Source organism: Monodon monoceros, unplaced genomic scaffold (genome assembly GCF_005190385.1).
Source record: "Monodon monoceros isolate NGI ecotype Baffin Bay Population unplaced genomic scaffold, NGI_Narwhal_1 Super_Scaffold_21, whole genome shotgun sequence".
Lineage (NCBI taxonomy): Eukaryota > Metazoa > Chordata > Mammalia > Artiodactyla > Monodontidae > Monodon > Monodon monoceros.
Window position 1 is genome coordinate 124,495,870 of NW_021703778.1, and position 25,385 is coordinate 124,521,254.

Genomic DNA, 25,385 nt, shown 5'->3' on the forward strand with positions numbered 1-25,385 from the left:
AACTGACTGGCCTTGGTATTGGCTGCAACCTTCTGTTAGAACCACACAGGTTCCACCCTCACCTGGCCAGCCTGGTTACTTGGGCCAGTAGGTGCAAGTGACCCTTCCAAGGAACAGGTGTTGATGACTTCAGCATTCAGGGACCCTTTGTGTTCCCCCTTACCTAGAACCCTTAGACTACTCCTTCTATTCTCTTCTCCCTGGAAGCCTCTTTCCAAGAGCCCTATTTTTTAGAGCTGAACTGCACAGATTATAGCTGCTATCATACTTAGTCAAGGAAGAGAGAAAGAAGGCCCTCAGGCACGAACTTTCAACTTCTCTCAAGCCAAACCAGTTTAAAATGAAAACTCTAGCAGAAGGAACTGGATTTCCATTTTCTCATGTCTACCTGTCTTCCCCCTATACTCTAAAGTTACCTGTTTCTAGCAAAATAGAAGGGAAGGAGATGCATGCCTAGCAATACTTCCCCCCTCCTCCCCCATGCCCTTCTTTGAAGGCCTCAGCTCGGCTGTTCAGGCCACATCTCTCCTGCCCAAGCTCTTCTCGCTCAGCTTGGTGTCCAGCATCCTGAATATTCCTCAGCAGATTCATCTTGTGGGCTCAGATTCTGGGCTCTCAGTTGAAGGCAAGGAGCCAGATCCTCCGGCTCCCTGCAGGAGGAGGAGGCTGGCTGGGGGCCTAGGAATGTATGTGCCTGTCTGCCTCCCTGGCAGGCTGGTGAAGGGTGCAAGCCTCAGCACACTGAACCACAGGAAAGGCTCACAACTAGTAGCACTATCTTCCAGGTAGGACTATCCTGGAAATAAGTGCGTGTGAGATGGAGAAATTGCTCAGAGTAGGTTTTTTCCACAGCTGTTGTAGGACTGCACATTTTAGACCAATCTTGCCCAGTATTTTTCCTGTCTTAACTTTTGTATTTTTTTTGTTAAGCCAACAAGTCAAGAATTTGGCCCTACGGGGATCCATGTGGTAGGCAATAGCTGCTCTTTGGCCAAGGCCTTCATAAAGGATTCGTTCATCCCATTGTCTGTTCCCTAGCCCCACACCTAGGTGAAGACCATGGGGAGGGAAGAATTTTGAGGTCAGTACAAACCAAGTAAGTCTGTAAATTAAAGCTGTTAGTTTTCCTCTGGGAGGGCATTTTGCATCAGGCCTGGGCTATGTGCAGAATCAAACCTGGCTGTGAGTTAGGATAGGCACCATTTGGGCTTCCCTGGTGACGCAGTGGTTAGGAATCCGCCTGCCAATGCAGGGGACACGGGTTCGAGCCCTGGTCAGGGAAGACCCCACATGCTGTGGAGCAACTAAGCCTGTGCACCACAACTACTAAGCCTGCACTCTAGAGCCCACAAGCCACAGAGCCCACGTGTCACAACTACTGAAACCCACGTGCCTAGAGCCCGTGTTCCACAACGAGAAGCTCCTGCAATGAGAAGTCCGCGCACTTGCAACGAAGAGTAGCCCCTACTCACCACAACTAGAGAAAGCTGCGCACAGCAATGAAGAACCAAAGCAGCCAAAAATAAATTAAAAAAAAAAAAAAAGAATAGGCACCATTAAATTTGGGGCCCAGAACACTGGGAGAAAGGATCGTGTAGTATGTCATAAAGGTCTTCAGTGCGTCTGGGCCCACCTCATTACTCTGGGCCAGCCTGACTGCCGATGTCCACATTAGCACACACTTGAACCCCTCTGCTGAACTCTAGCCCTGCTCCCCTATGTAGGTCAGGTGTTTGGCCTCTGGGTTTGGGAAGAGAAAACTGCCATGCCGAGAACCCTCAGGCCCTGGAGTTGGGTATTGGCTCTTTTAGCCAGCTTTTGTGGGAACTGTCTTTGATTGAACCGCTAAAGAAGCAAAGGGGGTATGTATGAGGTTCCAGCTACCCAAGACAGACCAGATATCCCTCAAAAACAGCTTGGATTCCTAGCTACAGACTCTACGAAAGTGAATCAAACCTTTTTCCTCACATTTTTCTTTCCAAATTTATTTGCTTTTAAGAACTATAAACTTCTGGCTCTTGTTTTTCTTGTTCTCGGGGCCCCTGGGTAGACAGACACAGCTTGATGATTTCAGAGCAGATATAGGCCAAGAAACCAAGGCATTGAGTGCTGAGTCCAGACAAATGATACTTATATATACATCCAAATTTGAAGAGAAAATGTGTTTCTTTAGGTTTCAAACACTGTAATAGATATAAAGCAAAAATAAAAACCTGCTGCAAAGTTAGTAAATAAATAAAACAAACCTACTAGAAGTCTATGAACACTAGGTCATGAACCCTAGCAACAGAGGTATCCCTGAATAATCATACTGCTTTACATGTTACAGAGGTGCTCTATAAAGTAGGTGCTAGTCAGATTTCTTTTACAATGGTATATGCTGCTTTCTGTTAACACACAGCTGTGCTGAGCCTCTTTTGTTGTTAAATTTCTTTTTTTTTTTTTTTTTTGGCCTCACCACATAGCATGCGGGATCCTAGCACCCCACCAGGGATCAAACCTGCACCCCCTGCAGTGGAAGCACGGAGTCTTAACCACTGGACTGCCAGGGAAGTCCCTGTTGTTAAATTTCTTAAAATTAGAATCTAGTAATCTGTCCTAAAAAATAATCCAGTCAAACTGAATATGAGGAAAAAGAAGGTAAAAAATAGTGCCTAGCGTTATAGTAGGTGTCATGTAAATATCTGCTGAAAGAATGATTAAGAGAAAAGTATTGCTCTAATGCATGGTATTAGGAGGATATCAATGCCACTGACATAATAAGAAAAAAATTTAAAAAGTCTCATAGTTATTTTGGAAAACTGATGCGGTAGTTAAAAATCTTCCCACAAAGAAAACAGCATTAAGTTGACCACTTCATCTAAATTCTCAAAATTTAGCATAAAATTGTTCATTATAGCCTCTTGCATTTTTAAGTTCATAGAAACTTCAGTGAATTCTTTTCTTTCATTAATATCAGTTATTTGTGTGTCCATTCTTTTCTTGATCAGTCTCTCTGGGGTTTATCAACTTTATTAATCTTTTCAAGAACCAACTTTTGGCTTTGTTGATGCTCTCCATTTTATGTTTGTTTTATATTTCATTTATATGTTTCATCTTCATTTTTTCTTCTGCTATTTATTCTTTTTTTCTGACTTCTTGGGATAGATACTTATTTTCAACCTTTCTTCTTTTGCAATATGTATATTTTGTCTAAGAACTACTTTTGTAAAAAACCCACAGATTTTTATATGGAATATTTTTGCAGTCATCCATTTCAAAATAACTTCTAATTTCCATTATGGTATCTTCTTTAACTTTTAGAATTTAAGTATACTTAAATACTTTAAGTATACGTCTTAATTTCTAAATACAGGGCTTTTTTTTCACGTTATCTTTTTTATCAATTTCTAGAATAATCACATTGTGGTCAGAAAACATACTTTCTATGATTTCAATTTTTTTTGAAATATGTTAAGACTTGCTTTTATAGCTCATTGCATGGCCTTAGATGGCTTCACTGACAAACTCATCAAACATTCAAGGAAGAAATGCAACAATCTCAAGCAAAATTTCTTGAAAAAAAGTAAAAGAATAAGTAGACTTCTCAAGTTATTTTGAGGCTAGCCTTGATATAAAAACTCAAAAAGATGAAAAGTACAGCTCGTTTTCACTCATGAACGTAGAAACAAAAGCCTAAATAAACTATTAGCTAACTTAATTCTGTAATATATTAAAAAAATTATACAACATGACCAAGCTGGATTTATCCTAGGAATGTTAAGTTGGCTTAATGTTGGAAAATCAAGCAAAGTAATTCACCATGTTAACAGATTAAATAAGAGAGAAAAATAACATGATCTTAAACAGATGTAGAAAAAGCACATAAAATTTTGAATATTCATTCATAATCAAATCTCTTAATGAACTTCCTGAAATTGGTAAAAGATATCTACAAAAATCTACAAGAAACACCATAGTTAATGGTAAAACACTGAAAGCTTTCCTTCTGAGATTAGGAAAAAGGCAAAGATACTAGCTATTATGATTTCTATTCCACATTGTACTGGAGGTCCTGGTCAGTGAAGTACAGCAAGAAAAATGAAAGTATAAGAATCAGAAAAGAAGAAACAAATCTGCAGATGATTTGATTGCCCACTGTGATAGTTAATTTGATGTGTCAACTTCTGGGCCACCGGGTACCCAGATATTTGGTTAAATATTATTCCTGAGGGTGTCTCTGAGGGTGTTTGTGGATGAGATTAACATTTGAACTGGTAGACTGAGTAAAGCAGATTGCGCTACCCAGAGTGGGTGGACCTCATGCAATCCACTGAAGGCCTGAATAGAAGAAAAGGCTGGGTAAGAAAGAATTCTCTCTCTCTGCCTGACAGGTTTTTGGTCTTCTTTTGCTTTTGGACTAGAACTTGGACTAGAATTACACCATCAGTCCTCCTGGGTCTCCAGCTTACTGACTGCAGATCTGCACTTCTCTGCCTCTGTAAGAGTGTATGTGTGTGTGTGTGTGTGTGTGTGTGTGTGTATTTCTGTTTCTCTAAAGATCCCAGACTAATACACCCATGAAGGAAAATAAAAATATGGTACACATAAATTATTTCAAATCATAAAAATAAAATGTTATTTCTGTGTAACAGCAACAAAGTTAGAAAATAAAATTTTAAAATAATATCACTTACAATAGAATAAACATTATAACATGTATCTTGGAATAAATCTTAGATAAGAAGTACAAGACTCCTAGGGAGAAAAACCAGACTATGAGAAAAATTAAAGATCTAAATAAATGAAATAAAATACCATGTTCATGAATTATCAGACTTAATATTGTAAATATATCAATTCTCCTCCAACTGATCCATGGAATTAATAAAATCACAGTCAAAACCAAACAGTATGTTTGGTTAAAATTGAAAAGATAATTTCAAAACTTATATAGAAATACAAAAAGCTAAGAAATCAGTCATATACTCTTAAAGAAATATAAGTGCTTGCTCCAATTATTATTGGAATTTATTACAAAGCTACAGTATTTAATAATGTGATACTGATATAATGATAGACAAACAGATGAAAAGAACAGAGAGTACAGAAACAAGCCCACAGATATACAGACCCTTGATGTACAACAAAGGTGGCATTATGGGCAGGGGGAGGATTGTTGAGGGACACTGGGGCAAGTCGATGAATAGTGAACTGGATATCCATATGGAGAAGAATGAAATCAACTCCTATTCACACTCGATACAAAAATCAATTTTAGTTGATTTTAGACCTATTAAATAAATAGACCTAATAAAGTTCTGATAATATAAAACAAGATAATTATCTTCATGAACTCAGGACAGAAAAGGATTTACTAAACAGAACACAAAAATTACTACCCAAAGTGTGATAATACCAAATGTTGTTGACTATGTAGAAAAATGGGAACTCTCACACACTGCCAATGGCGTGCAAAATGGCTCTATTACTTTGGAAAACTTTGCCATCAACTACTAAAGTTCAAGATAGGCATACCCTATGATCCAGTAATTCTACTACTCAATATTTTATATCCTTTAAAACTCTACAGTCCAATACAGTAGACACTAGCCTCATGTGGCTACTGAGCACATGAAATGTAGTTCTACTGAACTGGAGATGGGCTATAAGAGTAAAATGTATACCAGACATCAAAGATCTAGCACACACAAAAAATGTCAAATATCTCAATAATTTTTATGTTGACTATATGCTGAAATGATTAGATTTATTGGGTTAAATACGTTATTTAAAACAATTTCATCTGTGTCTTCTTATATATTTAATGTGGTTATGAGAAAAGTTTAAATTACATATGTGGTTAATATTATATTCCAATTGGACAGCACTGCTCTAGAGCAATAAGCACAAACGTTTACCAGAAGACATGTACAAGAAGGCTCATAAAAAACATTATTGGTGGACTTCACTCGTGGTGCAGTGGTTAAGAATCCACCTGCTGGGCTTCCCTGGTGGCGCAGTGGTTGAGAGTCTGCCTGCCAATGCCACAATGAGAAGCCCGCACATCACAACAAAGAGTAGCCCCTGCTCGTCCCAACTAGAGAAAGCCTACAAATTGGAAGGAATTGAGAAGGAATAAAATTGGAAAAGAAGAAATAAAATCATCACTATTTGCTGATGACATGATACTATATATAGAAAATCCTAAAGATGCCACCAGAAAACTATTAGAAGTATTAAGTGAATATGGTTAAGGTTGCAGGATACAAAACTAATGCACAGAAATCTCTGGTATTCCTATACACCAACAATGAAAAATCAGAAAGAGAAATTAAGGAAACACTCCCATTTACCACTGCAACAAAAAGAATAAAATACCTAGGAATAAACCTGCCTCAGGAGGCAAAAGACTTGTACTCAGAAAACTATAAAACACTGATGAAAGGAATCAAAGATGACACAAACAAATAGAGAAATATATCATGTTCTTAGATTGGAAGAATCAATATTGTGAAAATGACTATACTACCCAAAGCAATCTACAGATTCAATGCAATCCCTATCAAACTACCAATGGCATTCTTCACAGAATTAGAACAAAGAAATCTTACAATTTGTATGGAAACACAAAAGACCCCAGCTAGCCAAAGCAATCTTGAGAAAGAAAAACAGAGTTGGAGGAATCAGGCACCCCAACTTCAAACTATACCACAAAGCTACAGTAATCAATACAGTATGGTACTGGCACAAAAACAAAAATATAGATCAATGGTACAGGACAGAATGCCCAGAGATAAACCCACGCACATATGGGCACCTAATTTATGACAAAGGAGGCAAGAACATACAATGGAGAAAAGACAGCCTCTTCAATAAGTGGTGCTGGGAAAACTGGAGAGCTACATGTAGAAGAATGAAATTAGAACACTACCTAATACCATACACAAAAATAAACTCAAAATGGATTAAAGACTTAAATGTAAGACCAAACACTATAAAACTTTTAGAGGAAAACATAGGAAAAACATTCTTTGACATAAATCACAGCAAGATCTTTTTTGATCCACCTCCTAGAGTAACAGAAATAAAAACAAATGGGACTTAATTAAACTTAAAAGCTTTTGCACAGCAAAGAAAACCATAAACAAGACAAAAAGACAACCATCAGAATGGGAGAAAATATTTGCAAATGAAACAGACAAAGGAGTAATCTCCAAAATATACATACAGCTCATGGAGCTCAATATCAAAAAAACCGAACAATCCAGTTAAAAAATGGGCAGAAGACCTAAACAGACATTTCACCAAGGAAGACACACATATGGCCAAGAGGCACATGAAAAGATGCTCAACATCACTAATTATTAGAGAAATGCAAATCAAAACTGCAATGAGGTATCACCTCACACCGGTCAGAATGGCCATTATCAAAAAAGCTAGAAACAATAAATGCTGGAAAGGGTGTGTTGAAAAGGGAACTCTCCTACCTTTTGGTGGGAATGTAAATTGATACAACCACTATGGAAAACAGTATGGAGGTTCCTTAAAAAACTAAAAATAGAACTACCATATGACCCAGCAATCCCACTACTGGGCATATACCCTGAGAAAACCATAATTCAAAGAGACATGCACCACAATGTTCACTGCAGCACTATTTACAATAGCCAGGACGTGGAAGCAACCTAAGTGTCCATCTACAGATGAATCGATAAGGAAGATGTGGCACATATATAAAATGTAATATTACTCAGCCATAAAAAGAAATGAAACTGAGGTATTTGTAGTGAGGTGGATGGACCTAGAGTCTGTCATACAGAGTGAAGTAAGTCAGAAAGAGAAAAAATACCGTATGCTGACACATATATATGGAATCTTTAAAAAAAAATGGTACTGATGAACCTAGTTGCAGGGCAGGAATAAAGAGGCAGACATAGAGAACGGACTTGATGACATGGGGGTGAGCACGAAGCTGGGGCGAAGTGAGAGTAGCATCGACATATATACACTACTGAATGTACAATAGTTGGCTGGTGGGAAGCAGCAGCACAGCACAGGGAGATCGGTTTAGTGCTTTGCGATGACCTAGAAGGGTGGGATAGGGAGGACGGGAGGGAGGCTCAAGAGGGAGGGGACATGGGGACATGTGTATGCATATGCATATTGCTTTGTTGTGCAACAGAAACTAACACGGTATTGTGAAGCAATTATACTCCAATAAAGATCTATTTTAAAAAAAAAGAACTACAGTGGTGACAGTTCTGAAAAAAAAAACAAAGGAACCAATACAGAAGAAAAGCCAAAGGAATGCCCAGGATGAAGTAAGGGAAAATTATAAGATGAGAGCTGTACAACAGGCATAAAGGTCACCAGTCTGATTAGAGCAGATCAGAAGGCTCTAAGAGAATCTATCTCAAGAAGATGAAATTATCAGAGTACCTGATGGATCTAAAACTCTTGAGAGGATATTTAAACAACTGGTAGAGAGTTTGAGCTTAAATTAATAAATACACAGAAAATACACAAACAAGAAAACAAGACAATTATTAACTTCAGTAAAAGGTTAGGTAGTAAGGAAAAAGTGGTTTAACTATAAATAACATATAGTATAGTACATGGTCATTATTTATGGTCATAATACTATAAACTCTGAATACTGATCCAGCCAAAATTAAGATATAACCATGGGGTGGGAGGAGAGACAGGAAGTATATGTGGTTGGAGGGGGAATGTATATGTGTATTGAAGAATATTAAATCCTTACCTTCCAGAGTAGGAAATCAACAGATAATGCCCAAAACAGAAAAGTCATAAGTAGCAATAGAAGCACTTTTTTTCCTTAGAGACACAGAATACTGAAATGAATCATTTTGAAAAATTAAAGGGACTGCTTCTAGGAAGCAAAAAATGTTGTCAATAGTGAGGAGGTAATGCTCTTTTTCGTAACAAGCCTTATAGAGCTATTTATCTTTTTTTTTCCGTGAATAATTTTGATAAAATACAAAGAAATTTACAAGGAAACATGGTAAGTGGGGAAGTGAGAAAGAGGAAGGACACATGAAACTGGAGACAATAATTAAAAACTACTTTTTCAAGAAGTCTGGATAAGAAGAGTTTAAATAAGGCAATTAGAAATTCATATAGGACTAACATCCAAAAAACCTGGCTTTATATTTCTTTAGAAATTCCAAATAGATTTGGGAGAAATAAATCTTTCCTCTTACAACCTGCACTTCTTTCATATAATAAGAGGAAACTTAATTACATCCTACCATGTATTTCTATTAGATCAACAGACATTTTTAAAAATATAAAATAAACATTTATATTGGAAGTTCAGCTTGGAGTTCATAAGGCTGTTTGTTATAACATCCTTCCATAAAAGCCAAGGGCCCTAATCAGTAAAAATGACTGTGCATGAGAATTAAGATAATGTCTAATGGATTTTTTTCTATGATTATGATTTTAGTAAATAACCTACAAAGCAACCTTAATACTGAGCATCTGAGTTTCTTATACTAAACTTGTTAAACTGCAAATATGAAAAGTCATAAAAACAAATATACAGTGTTAAAATCCCAGCCATAGGGCTTCCCTGGTGGCGCAGTGGTTGAGAGTCCGCCTGCCGATGCAGGGGACACGGGTGCGTGCCCCGGTCCGGGAGGATCCCACATGCCGCGGAGCGGCTGGGCCCGTGAGCCATGGCCGCTGGGCCTGCGCGTCCGGAGCCTGTGCCCCGCAACGGGAGAGGCAGCAATAGTGAGAGGCCCGCGTACCGCAAAAATAAAAAATCCCAGACATAAATACTAATAAGGACATCAAGATGACAATGAAAGATAACCATATTTTATACTTTCACAGTACTTACTACCTCAGCACCCTGAGAGACAATCAACATAAAATTACCACATCAGAACAAACTCATTTTTCAGATTTTTCTGAAAGACTGGTCAGAAAAAGAGCAATTAAAATAATTTTCAATCTTTAACAGCAGATTAACAAGTCAGACCTGTATTTTAGTTACACCGTATTTTCAAATTGCCAGAAGGTACTTCCTTATACACACACTGTAAACAGAATAGTCATAATACTATATATTCATGCATAGACACATATAAAAGCATTAAACTTTATTTTTTAAATTGATAAATACTAGGTTTGACAAATTCTGGAAATGCTATTTCCTAATATATATATTTTTTCAGTCCCCCATACTCACAATCAAATAAAAAAATCTTGCTAGTGCACTTGTTCAATCAACTGTCATTTGAGTTTCTGGTACAATGTAGAAATAAATCCCTCTGGATACACAGTCTGTGTATTTACTTATGTCAAATTCTTTATTCCACTGCTAAGATTTCTGCAAGGATGCAAGTGCCTCAAACACCAATTAAGAATACTGTTAGTTTTGTTTGTTGTAAGAGTTAAAATTCAATTTAAAAAGAAAAAGCAGCAAATTTCATCCTAAAGATATACTACTATAAAATATTGCTCATAGAAATTTTTAAAAACCTAAATAAATGAAAATTTAAACTGTATGGGTTTAAAGACTCAATACTGTTAAGATGTCAATTTCCCTCAAATAATCTATAAATTCAACACAATCCCTATCAAAATTCCAGGATTTTTTTTTTTTTGGTAGAAATTGACAGGCTAATTTTAAAATTCCTATGGCTATACAAAGGTCTTAGAATAACCAAAACAACTCTGAAAAAGAACAAAGTCGGAAGGCTAAAACTACCTGATACCAAGATTTTTTATAAAGCTACAATAATCCAAATAGTGTGGTATTGATGTAAAGATAGGAAAAAAGGGACTTCCCTGCCAGTCCAGTGGTTAGGACTTTGCCCTTCCACTGCAGGGGGCGTAGGTTCGATTCTTAGTCAGGGAACTAAGATCCTGCATGCCACACAGCCAAATAAATAAATAATAAAATAAATAAATTTTTAAAAGATAGGAAAAAAGACCAATGCAACAGAGAATCCAGAAATAAAAACACAAATACAGACAAATGATTTTTTTGCTCGTTCATGCAAAGTTTTAAAAATTTTAAACTTTTGCTCTTCAAAAGATAATATTAAGAGTGAATTGAATATAATCAGCGAATCAGACAATGAACTAATAACATTTTATAGTAATAAAACAATATATTTTGGTCTTTCAAGAACTGAGATTTTCTCCATAGGAATAATTTAATTCTTTAATTTTAAACTATATTAATGTGTACATTGAACGCTCTAAGTTGAAGCCATCATTCTCAATTAAATAACACTACTATGACAGTACTTGAACTAAATTTTAAAACAAAAATTAGCACTTTTTCTTGGTAAATAAGCTATAACTCTGTCAGGAATTATTGACTAAATGTGTATTAATGTATTGACTATACTTTCTAAGGTGAAGTTGCTATAGTATTTAATGTATATATAGAAAATGAGAAGAAATGAGTAAGTTGAAGATTAAACAGAATTTAGAATTAGGTTAGTTTCGAAAAATGAAGTTGTCATATATGGGTTCTAGCACATCTCACCATAAAAATTCTGGAGATCAGATAATTGTAACCTGGTTAATTTGGGATGATGGATATTTTGGACTAATAGTGACAACATCAATACATTTTAGGACTAGTATACATGTGGCATATGGATTCATGGGAAGAATGAAAACCTAAACTATATAGTTTATAATCCATAAACTATTTTATAGTATTCAAAGATAAGGTATCACTATTGATAGTATTAAATACAGTTACCCTGAACATTGATGGTTCAAAACATTTTACTGGATTATGCAATGTTAACCCAGAATTTGTTTTGATCCTTGGATGTATATATATATATAATAATGCCAATTAACTTTATTTACTTTCTTGTTTACATGTGGGGTTTTTTGTTTTAAAATTATTTTGTTAAAAAAATCCCAATAAAGATTTATTGCTATTTTTAAAGAGGTAATATTAAGAGAATAAAAAACTACAGACTGAAAGAAAATCTTTGTATATAAAGGATTTATAGTTAGATACATAAAGAACCCTCAAAACTCAACAATAAGAAATCAAACAACTTAACAAAAAAGGGCAAGGGATCTGAACAAACAGTTCACCAAAGAAGATATATGGATGGCAAATAAGGACAGGAGAGATGCTTGACATCATTAATCATCAGGGAAATGCAAACTAAAACAAGATACCATTATAATACCCTCATTATGATGGCTAGAAATAAATTTAAATACCAAGTGCTGGCAGGAAGAACTGGAATTCTCATATGTTGCTGGTGGGAATGTAAAACTGTACAACAGTTCAAATAGAAAACAGTGTGACAGTTACTTAAAAAGTTAAACACACCTACTACCTGATCCAGTCACTCGTTGATAATTACCCAAGAGAAAAGGAACTATATGCCCATACAAAGACTTGTATACACGTTTACAGCTTTATTTTTAACAGCCAAGATATGAAAACCAAATGTACATCAACAAGTGAATGGATTAAAAAAAAAAAAAGTGGGGACTTCCCTGGTGGTCCAGGGGTAAAGAATCCGCCTTAATGCAGGGGATGTGGGCTCGATTGCGTGCCACAACTACTGAGCTCGAGCGCCTCAACTAGAGCCCTCGTGCCACAAACTACAGAGCCCACGCACCCTGGAGCCTGTGTGACACAACTAGAGAAGAGAAAACCCACACGTCACAACTAGAGAGAAGGCCATGCACCACAACGAAGAGCCTGCACACCGCAACAAAAGATCCTGCATGCCTCAACGAAGATCCTGCATGCTGCAACTAAGACTGGACGCGGCCAAAAATAAATTAAATAAATAAATAAATAATAAATCTTAAAAAAAAAAAAGTGGTATATCCACACAATGGAATGCTACTGAACAATAAAAAGGAATGAACTATTGATGTATGCAACAACATGGATGGATCTCAAAATAATTATGTTGAGTGAAAGAAGCCAGGCAAAAATAACAATATATACTGTGTGGTTCCATTACCAAAAAACTCTAGAAAAAGCAATCTATAGTTATAGGAAGCAAATCAGTGATTGCTTGTGGATTAGAGGTCAGGAGGGACGGGAGGGAGAATTATAGAGAGTCAAGAGGAAATCTATGGGCTGAAGGCTATACTATCTTTATTATGAATGTTTCACTTAAGTATACATACATAAAAACTTATCAAACTGTACACTTTAAATATGTGCAGTTTATTGTATGTTAATTCTCAAATAAGTTAGTTAAAATAATATAAAAATCAATATTCTGAGGTAGCATTTTTCTGATCAGGGTGTATAATCAAGAATTGAAACCACAGTTGTACACTATAAACTAAGGTCAGGAACTATTTCTTATGTTTTTGGTCTCTTCCTATTTCCCCACTCCTTTATTCCTAACACAAAGGTAATTTAGTACCATGCTTTGCATAAAGCAAGCACTCAGTAAACAGCTGCTAAATAAATTCATGGTAGCAAACAGATTCCCTGAACTTGCTGAAATTCAGAGACTGGGAAAAATTAAGAACTCCATTAACTTTGGTTTTATTTCATTGGATATGTACCTGAAGACTCAGTTATCCCATATAACATTATAAATGAGGGGATTCCCACTGTATGTTCCTCTATTCCCACTGTCCATTAATATTCACTTCCCACTTAGATTTAGTGTTCTTAATTAGGTGCTTTCTTGACAGGTTTTCAAGGTGGATTGATTGATTGATTGATTGATTTACTTTTGGCTGCGTTGGGTCTTCCTTGCTGCGCGCGGGCTTTCTCTAGTTGCAGCGAGCAGGGACTACTCTTTGTTGCGGTGTGTGGGCTTCTTGGTGCAGTGGCTTCTCTTGTTGCAGAGCACAGGCTCTAGGTGTGCGGGCTTCAGTAGTTGGCACATGGGCTCAGTAGTTGTGGCTTGCAGGCTCTAGAGCGCAGGCTCAGTAGTTGTGGCGCATGGGCTTAGTTGCTCCGCAGCATGTGGGATCTTCCCGGACTAGGGATCGAACCTGTGTCCCCTGCACTGGCAGGCCGATTCTTAACCACTGTGCCACCAGGGAAGTCCCCAAGGTGGGTTTATTTAAAATACAGAAAGTACAGGCCAGGAATCTCATCCTATTTAGCTTAATATTAGGTAAGGGCTTACCATAAAACAGTCAAAACATACAGGAAAGACTATTAGCTGAAACTGAAAGTTTTGTCATTAAAATTTTCCTTGATTGGAATGAAATGGCAAATGAACTGTAAGTACCTTCCCATACAATCAGGCCAAGAAAGTACAGGCTAGATCAATGGTTCCCAACTTGTTCCAGTGGCAGAGCATTTGGAAGTCACAGTGCTCTTAGAAGAATATGAAGTGTTAAGATACTTACACTTCATCATAGTAACCAAGAAGAATATTAATAAAAATGACTATAAAACTTAAAACTATAGGCACATGTTTGTAAGTAAAAAAAAGTATCATAAGCAGTTCTCCCTGTAAAACCTCTATATCTCTTGTTCATTTACTTTACAATCTTGCACTACTCATTAGCAAATAAACTGCATCACATACCACAGACCTAAGAAAAACTTAAGAGAAAAAAATAAAACTGAAAAAAATTAATAGCGGCTTTTTTTCCTGTGACCTGGGGAAAAGATCACTATTACTAAGTATTCAGTCAAAGTTTAAGACTCCCTGGGCCAAATGCCCATGTCCTTCAGCGTACTACCAAAACTACTATATGCACTCTTTCTTAAAGAAGATCTGCCGGCAAGGTACTTGCACTCAAGGAGTAAATAAAGGAGGTTCTCCTTTCCCACATCTCCACAACTGCCCTCCTCCCACTTAACTGAAGAAAGGCAGATCTCCTACTTATTCTGAATCTCATTATGGTGCATTGCTCTGCAGTGCAATAAATAAATAAATAAATTCTATGACACAAAACAAGGAGACAATGATAAATATTTTTCATTTAACCTTGCTTCTTCTATCCCCTAGCCTACTGTCAAAAAATACACTATAATGCGGGGGAAAGCTCATGAGAACAAAGAAAAGAAAGCATATTTAAAAAGTACTAAATAAGACTTCCCTGGCGGTCCAGTGGTTAAGACCCCACACTTCCACTGCAGGGGGTATGGGTTTGATCCCTGGTCAGGGAACTAAGATCCCGCGTGCTGCACAGAGCAGCCACAAACAAACAAACAAACAAAACTAAATACAGGCAACATCACCTTATTTCATTCAGGAGAAAAAATTCAAAGCAAGTTTTCACACCTTATCTATCTTTCTATCTTACAATTTGAATTCAGAAGTGAGATGGTTGGCATGTGACATGTATTATTAACACATTCATTTGAATTGAAAAATTAAGTTAGACTTTGTCTGAACAAGATAAATACAATAGGCTGGTTGGCTTGACAACTAAATTGACTTTACCAATTAGGTTATGGGGGGATATTTTCCATAAAATGAGTGAGTGTGGTAGGCAGAATTCTAAGGTGGCTGGCTTCCAAGATTCCCACCCCTGGTATACATGCCCTGTACACTCCTCTCCCCTTGAATGTGGGCAGGACCTGTGAATAGGATGAGATATCACTCCTATGATAATATTACCGTATATGGCAAAGGTGACTAAGGTCTGTAATCAGTTGATCTTGAGTTAATCAAAAGGGAGATTACCCTGGGTGGGCCAGACCTAAATCAGGTGGGTCCTTCAAAAGAGGGTCTAGAAGTGTGAGACAAGTGACAGCAGCAGATGCAGTTCTGCTGGATTTGAAGAAGCAAACTGACATATTATAGGGAGGGTCATATGGCAAGGAATGGCAGCAGCCTCTGGGAGCTGAGGGGCTCAGACAGGCAACTGAAAGGAAATGAATTCTGCTAAGAACCACATAACCTTGGGAGAAGACCCCGAGCCTCAGATGAGTCTGCAGCCCAAGCCAAAACCTTGATTTCAGCCCATGGGACCCAAAGCAGAGAATCCAGCTAAGCCATGTCTGGACTTCTAACTTAGAGTAACTGTGAGATAATAAATGTGTGTTGTGTTAAGCCACCAAGTTTTTGATAATTTGTTATGCAGCAACAGAAAATTAATACAATAAGCTAGATCTACAGCTCCAAGGATTCAATGAAAATGTATTTAAAAAGTGTGATAAGGTAGGGCTTCCCTGGTGGCACAGTGGTTGAGAGTCCGCCTGCCGATGCAGGGGACACAGGTTCATTCCCCGGTCTGGGAAGATCCCACATGCCGCAGAGCGGCTGGGCCCATGAGCCATGGCCGCTGAGCCTGCGCGTCCGGAGCCTGTGCTCCACAACGGGAGAGGCCACAGCGGTGAGAGGCCCGCGTACCGCAAAAAACAAACAAACAAAAACAAAAAAAAGTGTGATAAAGTAAAATACATCTTATGAGTAAATATTGTCATGGCTAAGGTATATTGAAGTTAATACTATTTTTATTTTCCCAATCTTTCTTGGATATATTGGACTAAACAGGGTACTTGTAAATTAAAAAAGTGAAAAAGTAGCAGTAATAATAATCAGTCATTTGACAAGTCCTAGAAAATCTAGAAAATGAAAAAGTGAATAACTCTAAAGATCAGGTAACAAGTCATTTTTCAAGTCAGGTGCTTTATGATTATTATTTTTCAAAATTCATGACATTTATGTTCTTTTGATCAAGTATGGACTACTAATAACTCAACCCAAAAGGAAGTTTTAAAGTTTTATGGTCATTGGGGAAATTTTTTAAAATTCAGTATATAGACATTTTTGTTGTTGCAAAGAAGTATAAATACAAAGGAGGGATCAAAGACTTTTAAACATAAAATAAATATTATATTAGAATATAATTACGTGGGGAAACTAGAATGAAAAGTTCACAGAGAAAAGAGAACAATGTAAATTTCCAACCACTAAAAAGCACTTTGTCATGTGTATTTTAAAAGGATGAACGTGTGTATTTCATTGGGTACATTTTTAAAAAATTATCTTACCCTTTTATTTTTTTAACATCTTTATTGGAGTATAATTGCTTTACAATGGTGTGTTAGTTTCTGCTTTATAACAAAATGAATTAGCTATAAGTATACATATATCCCCATATCTCCTCCCTCTTGTGTCTCCCTCTCACCCTCCCTATCCCACCTCTCTAGTTGGTCACAAAGCACAGAGCTGATCTCCCTGTGCTATGCAGCTGCTTCCCACTGGCGATCCATTCTACATTTGGTAGTGTATATTGGGTACATTTAAAAGACTAATGGGACTATTTTATTTTAAACCATCAGTATTTAGAAAACATATAAAACTATATCTTCTGAAACTAAACTTAAAGATGAAAATTTTTAGATGTCAACATAAAAATGTACAAATTTTTCAAAATTCTTTTAGGATACATAGCAAAAAAGTTAGAAAACTCCTTTTAAGAGAACGAATCAAGACTCGGTGTTGATTAGACATGACCCTGGTGTGAGAGGGAAGGAACAGATGATGCCTAGGTTCCTAGGTTTCTGGCTTGAGAACTAAGTACTGTATCATTTATACTGGAGATGTTAAGTTTAGGGAAGATGATAATAAGCTTGGATTGGGACATGCTGTGAACATTTACATATGAATGTCCAGGAAGCAGGAGGTGCAGATAGGCTGCAAGAGAAGGCCTCTTCAAGAAGATGATGTTTGTCTGAAGACATACAGGAGGTAAAAGGGCCACTCATGTTTTTATCTGCAGGAAGGTTGTTCTAGGCAGAAGAAACTCCAAGTACAATACAAAAGCCCTGAGACTAGAACATGTCTATGTGTTGGAGGTACGAGGAAGCCAGTGTGGTGCACGAGTAGAGCAAAAAAAGGTCAGTAGTAAATGAGGTCAGTGAGGTAAAAGGAGAAGCGGGGGAAATACCAGACTGCAGAGGGCCTAGCAGGCCACTGGGAGGACTTCGACTTTTATTCTGAGAAGCACCGAACAAGGTTTGAGCAAAGGAGTGACATGATCCCACTTATCTCTATTGTGTTGAGAAAAGACTGAATGGGGCAAGGGTAGAAGAGAGGAGACCAGTTAAGAGGCTACTTTGATACTCCCAGAGTGTTCCCAGGTGGTAGAAGTGGAAGAGTGAGAAATGGTGACTGAATATTGCTATAGTGTGAAGTAGAGCTAAAAGGATTTGCTGACAGATTAGATATGGGTTATAAAAGAAAGACAGGATTCAAGAATAACTCAATATTTTGAGCAACTAGAATGATGGAGTAGCCATTTACTAATGTTGGAAATGTTACAAAAGGAGCAAGTTTTCAGGGGAAGAGAAAGAGCTCAGTATTAGTTGAGATGCCTATCACACATCTTTGTGGAAGTGTTAAGAAAGAAACTGGATATCCAAACTCAGGAGAGACACCTGAGCCAGAATTATAAATTGGAAACCATCAGATAGAGATGAAATGTGAAGCAATGAGGCTGGGAGGGATCTCCAAGAAATCTACTGTAAATAGAAACAGGAGTCCAAAGACTAAGCTCCAGGGAGGTCAGGATGGTGTAGATGGGAAGATGAGGAGATCAACAAAGGAGAAGAACTAGGAGGAGTAGTCAGAGAGGGAGAAAACCAGCAGCGTTTGGTGTCCTGGAAGCCAAATGAGGAAAAGATTTCAAAAAGGAGGAAGAGATAAACTATTAAATGCTGCTAATGGGTCAATTAAGAAAAAATTACCAGGGGCTTCCCTGGTGGCGCAGTGGTTGAGAGTCCGCCTGCCGATGCAGGGGACACGGGTTCGTGTCCCGGTCCGGGAGGATCCCACATGCCGTGGAGTGGCTGGGCCCGTGAGCCATGGCCACTGAGCCTGCGCGTCCGGAGCCTGTGCTCCGCAACGGGAGAGGCCACAACAGTGAGAGGCCCGCGTACGGCAAAAAAAAAAAAGAAAAAAGAAAAAATTACAAAGTGCTATGTAAGTAAGAAGTAGTATTTGAGTTTACAAAGTGTCTTGATGAAGAAACCTGGGGTAATGAAAACTTTACTTGGAGGAGATCATAGTAGTGCTCATATCTAGATCTTGATGTTATTTTCATTGTGTTACTTACACATTAAAATGTAAAGTGTATAACACTTTACACATTTCAAAAGCTTTCTACTTACTATATGTTCTTATGTAAAAAAAGAAAAGAATTTTAGGTTGTTAATTTTTAACATGACTCCATGAGACAATGCTAAATCCATTACTTCCATTAAAATTCCTTCCTGATTCAAATATGCAGGCTAACAGAGGATATAATCGAACTACTGCTCCCTTTTAAGAAAGGCCATGGTTAATAAAAAGATATACACTTGATTTATGTCAAGTGGTAACACAAGTAATGCTTTGGATACTCAGCATAAAACACTTTAATGGAATATTATTGCTCCAAATATACCATACCAAAATTAAACTGAAAACAGAAGAAGACTACTAAATCATGGCTGAGACGAAGCTAAATGCAGCAAGCTAAAACGCATTCCTAACGCTCATCCAGTTCTGGCTGAACCCCTTGGATCAGTTTGGGTCATTATTAGTTTGGAATAATTCCAAATGACTCCCTAGAGTTCTACTATTATATTCAGTGGCTTTAGGAAATCCAGAACAGGCCTCATATCACAAAAATCATAGTTTCTCCTATTCCTTTTAGTTGGAGTGATCTTTTCAAAGAAGCAAGTTTGATCAAGTTCATCTAATTAATTTGTCACATAAATAACCCTATAGGCCTTCCTATTCACAGGTAAAGACCTTAACCTGGGTCTACACTAGAGTCTCTCAACTAGCTCATCTCCTTTTTTAAAAAAAAATAAATTTATTTATTTACTTTTGGCTGTGTTGGGTCTTCGTTGCTGCACGCGGGCTTGGTGTGGTGCGCAGGCTTCTCACTGTGGTGGCTTCTCTTGTTGTGGAGCATGGGTTCTAGGTGCACGGGCTTCAGTAGTTGTGGCACACAGGCTCAGTAGCTGTGGCTTGCAGACTCTAGGGCAAAGGCTTGGTAGTTGTGGCACACAGGCTTAGGTGCTCCGCAGCATGTGTGATCTTCCCGGACCAGGACTCGAACCCATGTCCCCTAGCATTGGCAGGTGGATTCTTAAGCACTGTGCCACCAGGGAAGTCCTCATCTCCTTTTCACTTGGTCTTGGTTCTTTAAATCAAGTCATGTTCCTACCTTTCCCTAGGGCTCAAATCCTTTCTCCCCTTTCTTTGTTTTGTTAATTCCTATTGATCTTTCAGATAATTAACTTCTTTACTGTCTGTCTCTCCCAGGCCTCTCTGCCACAGCTATTTAGAATGGAAGCTTCATGAGACCAAGGCCTTGCTACAACCTCAGTATCAAGAATAGCACCTGGCACACAGGAGGCACTCAATAAATATTTGAATATATCCTCCAGAGCTCAGCATGAATGTTACTTCCTTAAAGAAGCCTTCCTTGACCTTCTTATGTCAGTAACACCAATTTCATTTTCTCAAAGGACCCCCAGGCTTTTCTTCTGGGCCCCAGGAAAGATCCAGCACAATCTTCTAAAATAGTTCCAAGAGATATTAGTACAAAGGCATAAACACTAGACTCTTTCAGATTTCACAAAAGCATTTCTGAATCAAAACCCTCAACCTTCTTCCCCCCCTGCCACAGACTGCTATTAATTAACTCAAACATTCACACCTCTTGAATTTTAACAGATATCTAAGAGCAAACTATAATGGTTGAGGTGGGAGATCGATATTTAACCTGAATGAAATTAGACTCAGGAACAAGGTAACTCTACCAATTCTTTCTAGCTCTCTGTGACATTTGTAACTACAGATAATAAGACGACAGACATTTTCTCTTCCTTGGCTAGCCTGGTGAATAAGGCCTTACAGAAAAGGCATCTACCACGGAAATACCAGGGACTAAAAAACCTGCTAAAATGATTTTAAGGCATGTTTTCCATATATAGAATGCCTACACTGATTTTTCTCAGCATACAATCGAATAGCACATGCACAAAGTACCACAGGCATTTCAAAGACACAGGTAATAAGCTGCATTTACAAATATATCCCACACTCTTTTTTCCTCCGAGTAATATGATAGCTTCAATCTTCTCAGGGAATAGTGATGAAGGCATTTATGTCTCTGGCTCTTTTAGGAAAGATACATAATTTAGCAGTAATGTTAACAATGCATGTATTATCCATTAGCAGTGTCATTTAGCTCTACTTTACCCTTTGTAGTTCTGTATGTACTTAAATGTCCTAGGTGAAGTTCTGTTTTAACAGTTAAAGAACAGCAGCACAACAAAACAAAAAGTTAAAGAACAACACATTTCTATTTCCAAAATTATTTTTTCTTAAATCTATTTCTCAATGCTCGTGTTTCTTCTACATAGTGAAATGAATATTTAATGTTGGTTTAAAAAAATCCCTTGCGTTTTCAGTCAGTAATAGTAACTTGGTCAAATATATGTATTTTTTGGTTTCCAGAAAAATCAGCCAAAACTTGAAAATAAGCAAAAGAGATAACTAGGTGTTCTTCAGTACAGTGCTATGCTTGAATCTTTGATTACTTTCTACTGACTGGGCTATTTTACAAATTGATCAGATTAACTTAGAGATTTTTGTCTGGTACAGATGCAAAACCTAATCAGCAGGAAAGACAATCCCAAATTTACTGCTTATGTTCTTGTAGGACATTAACAAATTTTGTGTCCAACCCCAAAATCTTACTTTAATATTCTTTTATTAAGTTGCCTATAAATACCTACCTCCTCCAATTTTCATTTGAAGTGGTTCTAAGATCTCATGAGTTCCCTCATTAAGTAGTAAGTTGAATCAAAATTACTGATACGTGTTCGTTCACATTGGTATGAGAGTTGTGACTTTACCTTTCTGAAAATTATATTTTAACAGTTTTGGAGGTTCCATCATGATGCCCAAGTGAACTAACCTCACAGAGTTAATTAAACAACCTTGTTCTTTTCAAACACAGAGATATTCCTTACAAAACCTTGAGCTCATAACTGCTATCTCATTTACATAAACCAAAACCTCAAAGTTTATAATTTTCAGTCTAGGTGGTAAACACCTTTAGAGCAAGGCCTTTACTTTTATTCATGTTTGTATTCTTAGGATCCAGCTTGGTGCCAAGTACCTAAAATGTGTTCAATAAATGTTAAATGAAGCTAGCGTACACATGTTTGATGGCAACACCAACTGGAGGAGAAAAATCTTAGTAGTCTAATACTATTGCTGCATCTACTATTAATCCTAGCAGTCTTTGTAACAATCTGGTCAGCTGGTAGAAGGAAACCAAATTCTAGATGCCTTAAATGTGAAGACAGAGCCTCCCCATAAGTGGTAGGAATTCTCAGTGTACAAAGACAAGGGTGGCAAGTATAGACCAGAATTTAACTCATCCTTCAAAGAGTGAACCTTGAGCTCTTTAAGAACTAAAACTCTTAGCAAGCACTACAAACCTACATGTTGCAATACCACAAATACCACAAAACTGAACATAATCTGAATTATGAACACCAAAAACTTTCCAAAAACATAAAAAATGTCTTCCATAGGAATATACCTCAATTCTAGAATAACAGTAAATTAATAAGTTAAATAGAAACTGCTTCTTGAATTCACCTCAAAAGACCAGATTTTCTTTGCTGTATTTATTCCATAAGCAAAGGATGTACAAGAACTGTGGAATAAGAAAATAGAGATCTATAAGGCATCTGAGTTCCAAGAAAACAAGCACAACACATAAGTGCAAAATACCAAACTCAAAGCAATGGACTAGGATTGGATGCTAATGCTGGCTTTGTTTCCAGGCTAACCTGAAGATATAAATCTGTATTTGTGCATGACGGATTATTAGGGTCAAAGCTACCTACTGAATAAGTTATGCAACACATACTCAAATTCTATTTGCTACCAGAAAATACTAGTAGGTGGAGACCTACTTCACACGGCCAACAATACAGGCCTACCTGATAACCGTACTCACACTTCTTTCTTTGTGGTGGAAGATTTAATTACTATCTAAGCATTTCCCCCTTTGCTTTTCATTATCACCACTCAGCACACTTTCCATTTCTTTCCCTCTACTTATAGAATCGGGCTGCCCACAAAAGGAAGGTCAATTTAATACTTTTAACACCTAATATATCTGTGAAATGATAACTGTCTAGCTGCTCCTAGCCACCTCCACCAAATTCTTTAAAAAGATACTAGCTGGTGTTTGGCCCAAGGGAGGCAGTATCTCTTCGTAAGAATTATGAAAATAATGGCAAATCTAAAACTCTGAATGAGGAAAATGTTTTTAATTTAATATACTACTTCCTTTCACTTGCAGAAATATAACGTATGAAGATTTATTTTCCAAGGGCAGCCTTTTAAATTAATGTTTATTCTTTCTTTATTATTTTAAAATTTATTCTTGGTTATTTTCCACAAAAGGTAGAAGGGACTAAGTTTGAATCACTGGCAAGGAAAACCCACGCTCAGTAGGTATGGTATCTTCTCCTGCACCCATTTACACTCTTTAAATGTCTTGACCTTACAAAAGGTTTTATTACAAAAATGATAGTATGATTATTACCTAAATGCAGACGAAAACTGACACCATCTACAGGAGAGATGCACCCTAGTGATGCACCCAAACTTAAAAGATTCATTTTTATGAGCTGCTCCTTTTTCGTCCCCTTAAAATGATTCAAAGTGCACTCAGTGAAGAAACTGACCGAATTCTACAAGGGAAATCTCTCGTAAACAGGGGGGACGCCTTTTGCAGGAAGGGAGGAGGCACTTTAAGTTGACCTCAAGAATTGTTCAAAGCAATATCATGGCTCACTGACATTTCTCGAGAAACACATCCATCTTACAAAAAGAAAAGTCACCACCTCTTAGGTGAGTGGACACCCTTCACGAGCAAATCGACTAAGGGAACAGCCCCAAGGAACTTAATTAAAAGTAATTACACAGGCTAGAAATGTGCTTTTGTTTTAGAAACTGTCTAAATACCAGCGGGACTTTCTCTTGCCCGAATCCAGCCTGAGGACAACAAATTGGTCAACGGCGGAAGTCGCCTGACGAAATGACTGCAACGTGAAATCCAGTTTTATGATCATAACAAAACCTTCCTTCCGGGGCCAAGCAAGAACTTGAGAAAACGTCCTTTTGGACGCAGCAGGCAATCACGCGCCCCCATCGCCGGCCGGAGAGAAAGTGGGGGGCCTGCGGGCCCCGAGCGCGGGGAGGGCGTGTAGCTCCCCGTAAGAGCGTCCGAGGGGCCGCGGCCCGCGCGCCCCGCCCGCCTGCCTCCCGCCTCTGCCCCGGCACCTCCCTGGGGGCCCCGCGGCCGCACGGGCACCAGCACTGACCTTCCGCAGGGCCGAGACCAACAGTCCCCGCCATTTCGGACTGTTCTCTTCGCTGAAGAACTCGTACGGCTGCGGCGCCTGCTGCATGGCCCCGGCGGCAGCGCCTCCGCATCGGGGGCGGCCCGCGGGCCGAAACGGGCCGGGCCGGTGGCCTGACAGACAGGGCGCGGGCCGCCTCGCCTCGCCGGCCGCCGCCGCCTCCTCCTGCCCGGGCCGCAGCTACGGCCGAGGCGGCTCGGAGGCGGCGCCGGCGGGCGGGCGGGGGCTCCGGGGGCGGCTTCCTCGGCCCCGCGGCCTCGCCTAGTGCAGAGTCCGCAGAGGAAGCGCGGCGGCCCGTGAACCCGGACGGCCCCCGGCTGCGACCGAAGCGGTGGCCTCCTTTCCCGGCGGCGCTGGCCCGCTTCTCGGGCGGCTCCTCCTCCTTTGTCTGGGTTCGCAACCCGGCAGGGGTACAGCTGGCCTCTCCCCTCCTCGGACTCCCGCTACGGCCGCGGCAAGCAGAGAGCGGCGGCGGCGGCGGCGGCTTGTCTCCTCATCGCCTCATCTCCGCCCTCCCAGCCGGCAACGCCGCCCTGCCCGGCCCACCCGAGTCACCTCCAGAGGGCCCTGGGGGCAGACCGGGCGCGCGCGTCGGGCGAGAGAGCCACACTGGTGCGCACAGCGTTGGCCACCACCACCGCCGCCGCCCCTTCAGCAGCCGCGCACAGCGCCCCAGGGCCGCCGCCAAGCTCCGGGTCCCAGCAAGCGCGGTTCGGCCAGCCCCCTCCGCCCCGCGCTCATTATCCCGTGTAGCTGGAGCAGCCCCGCAAGGAGCATGCGCGCCGGGGAGAGGGCAAAGGGGCTGGCCGGGAGCGGAGGCCTCCTCGCAGGAGTGCGCGTCTCCTGGGCGCTTGCAGGGTGCACGTTCCAGACAGACTCCGCAACTCACTGACTGCGTTTTACACACACTCTCCCTCCTCTCGATCTTCCCGAGACAATCCTGACTCGATGCCACTCCTCGAGCCCCAGGACTCCCGTCATGGGAAGCAGTATAGGGATTTGTAGAGAAAGGGGCTTTGCGGCTGGACAAGATATTTAATGTATTTGT

The 25,385-nt window shown here is 39.2% G+C and overlaps 1 protein-coding gene across 1 annotated transcript in view; it reads right to left on the bottom strand.

The window, feature by feature from the left end:
* The window catches only part of SOS2 (SOS Ras/Rho guanine nucleotide exchange factor 2), a 99,706-nt gene extending 74,584 nt beyond the window's left edge, over positions 1-25,122 (bottom strand). The window contains exon 1 of the mRNA XM_029236234.1: positions 24,299-25,122. Within this exon, the coding sequence (XP_029092067.1) occupies positions 24,299-24,385 (87 nt within the window). The 5' untranslated portion in view covers positions 24,386-25,122. The remainder of the gene's footprint in view (positions 1-24,298) is intronic.
* Positions 25,123-25,385: the final 263 nt, after the last annotated feature.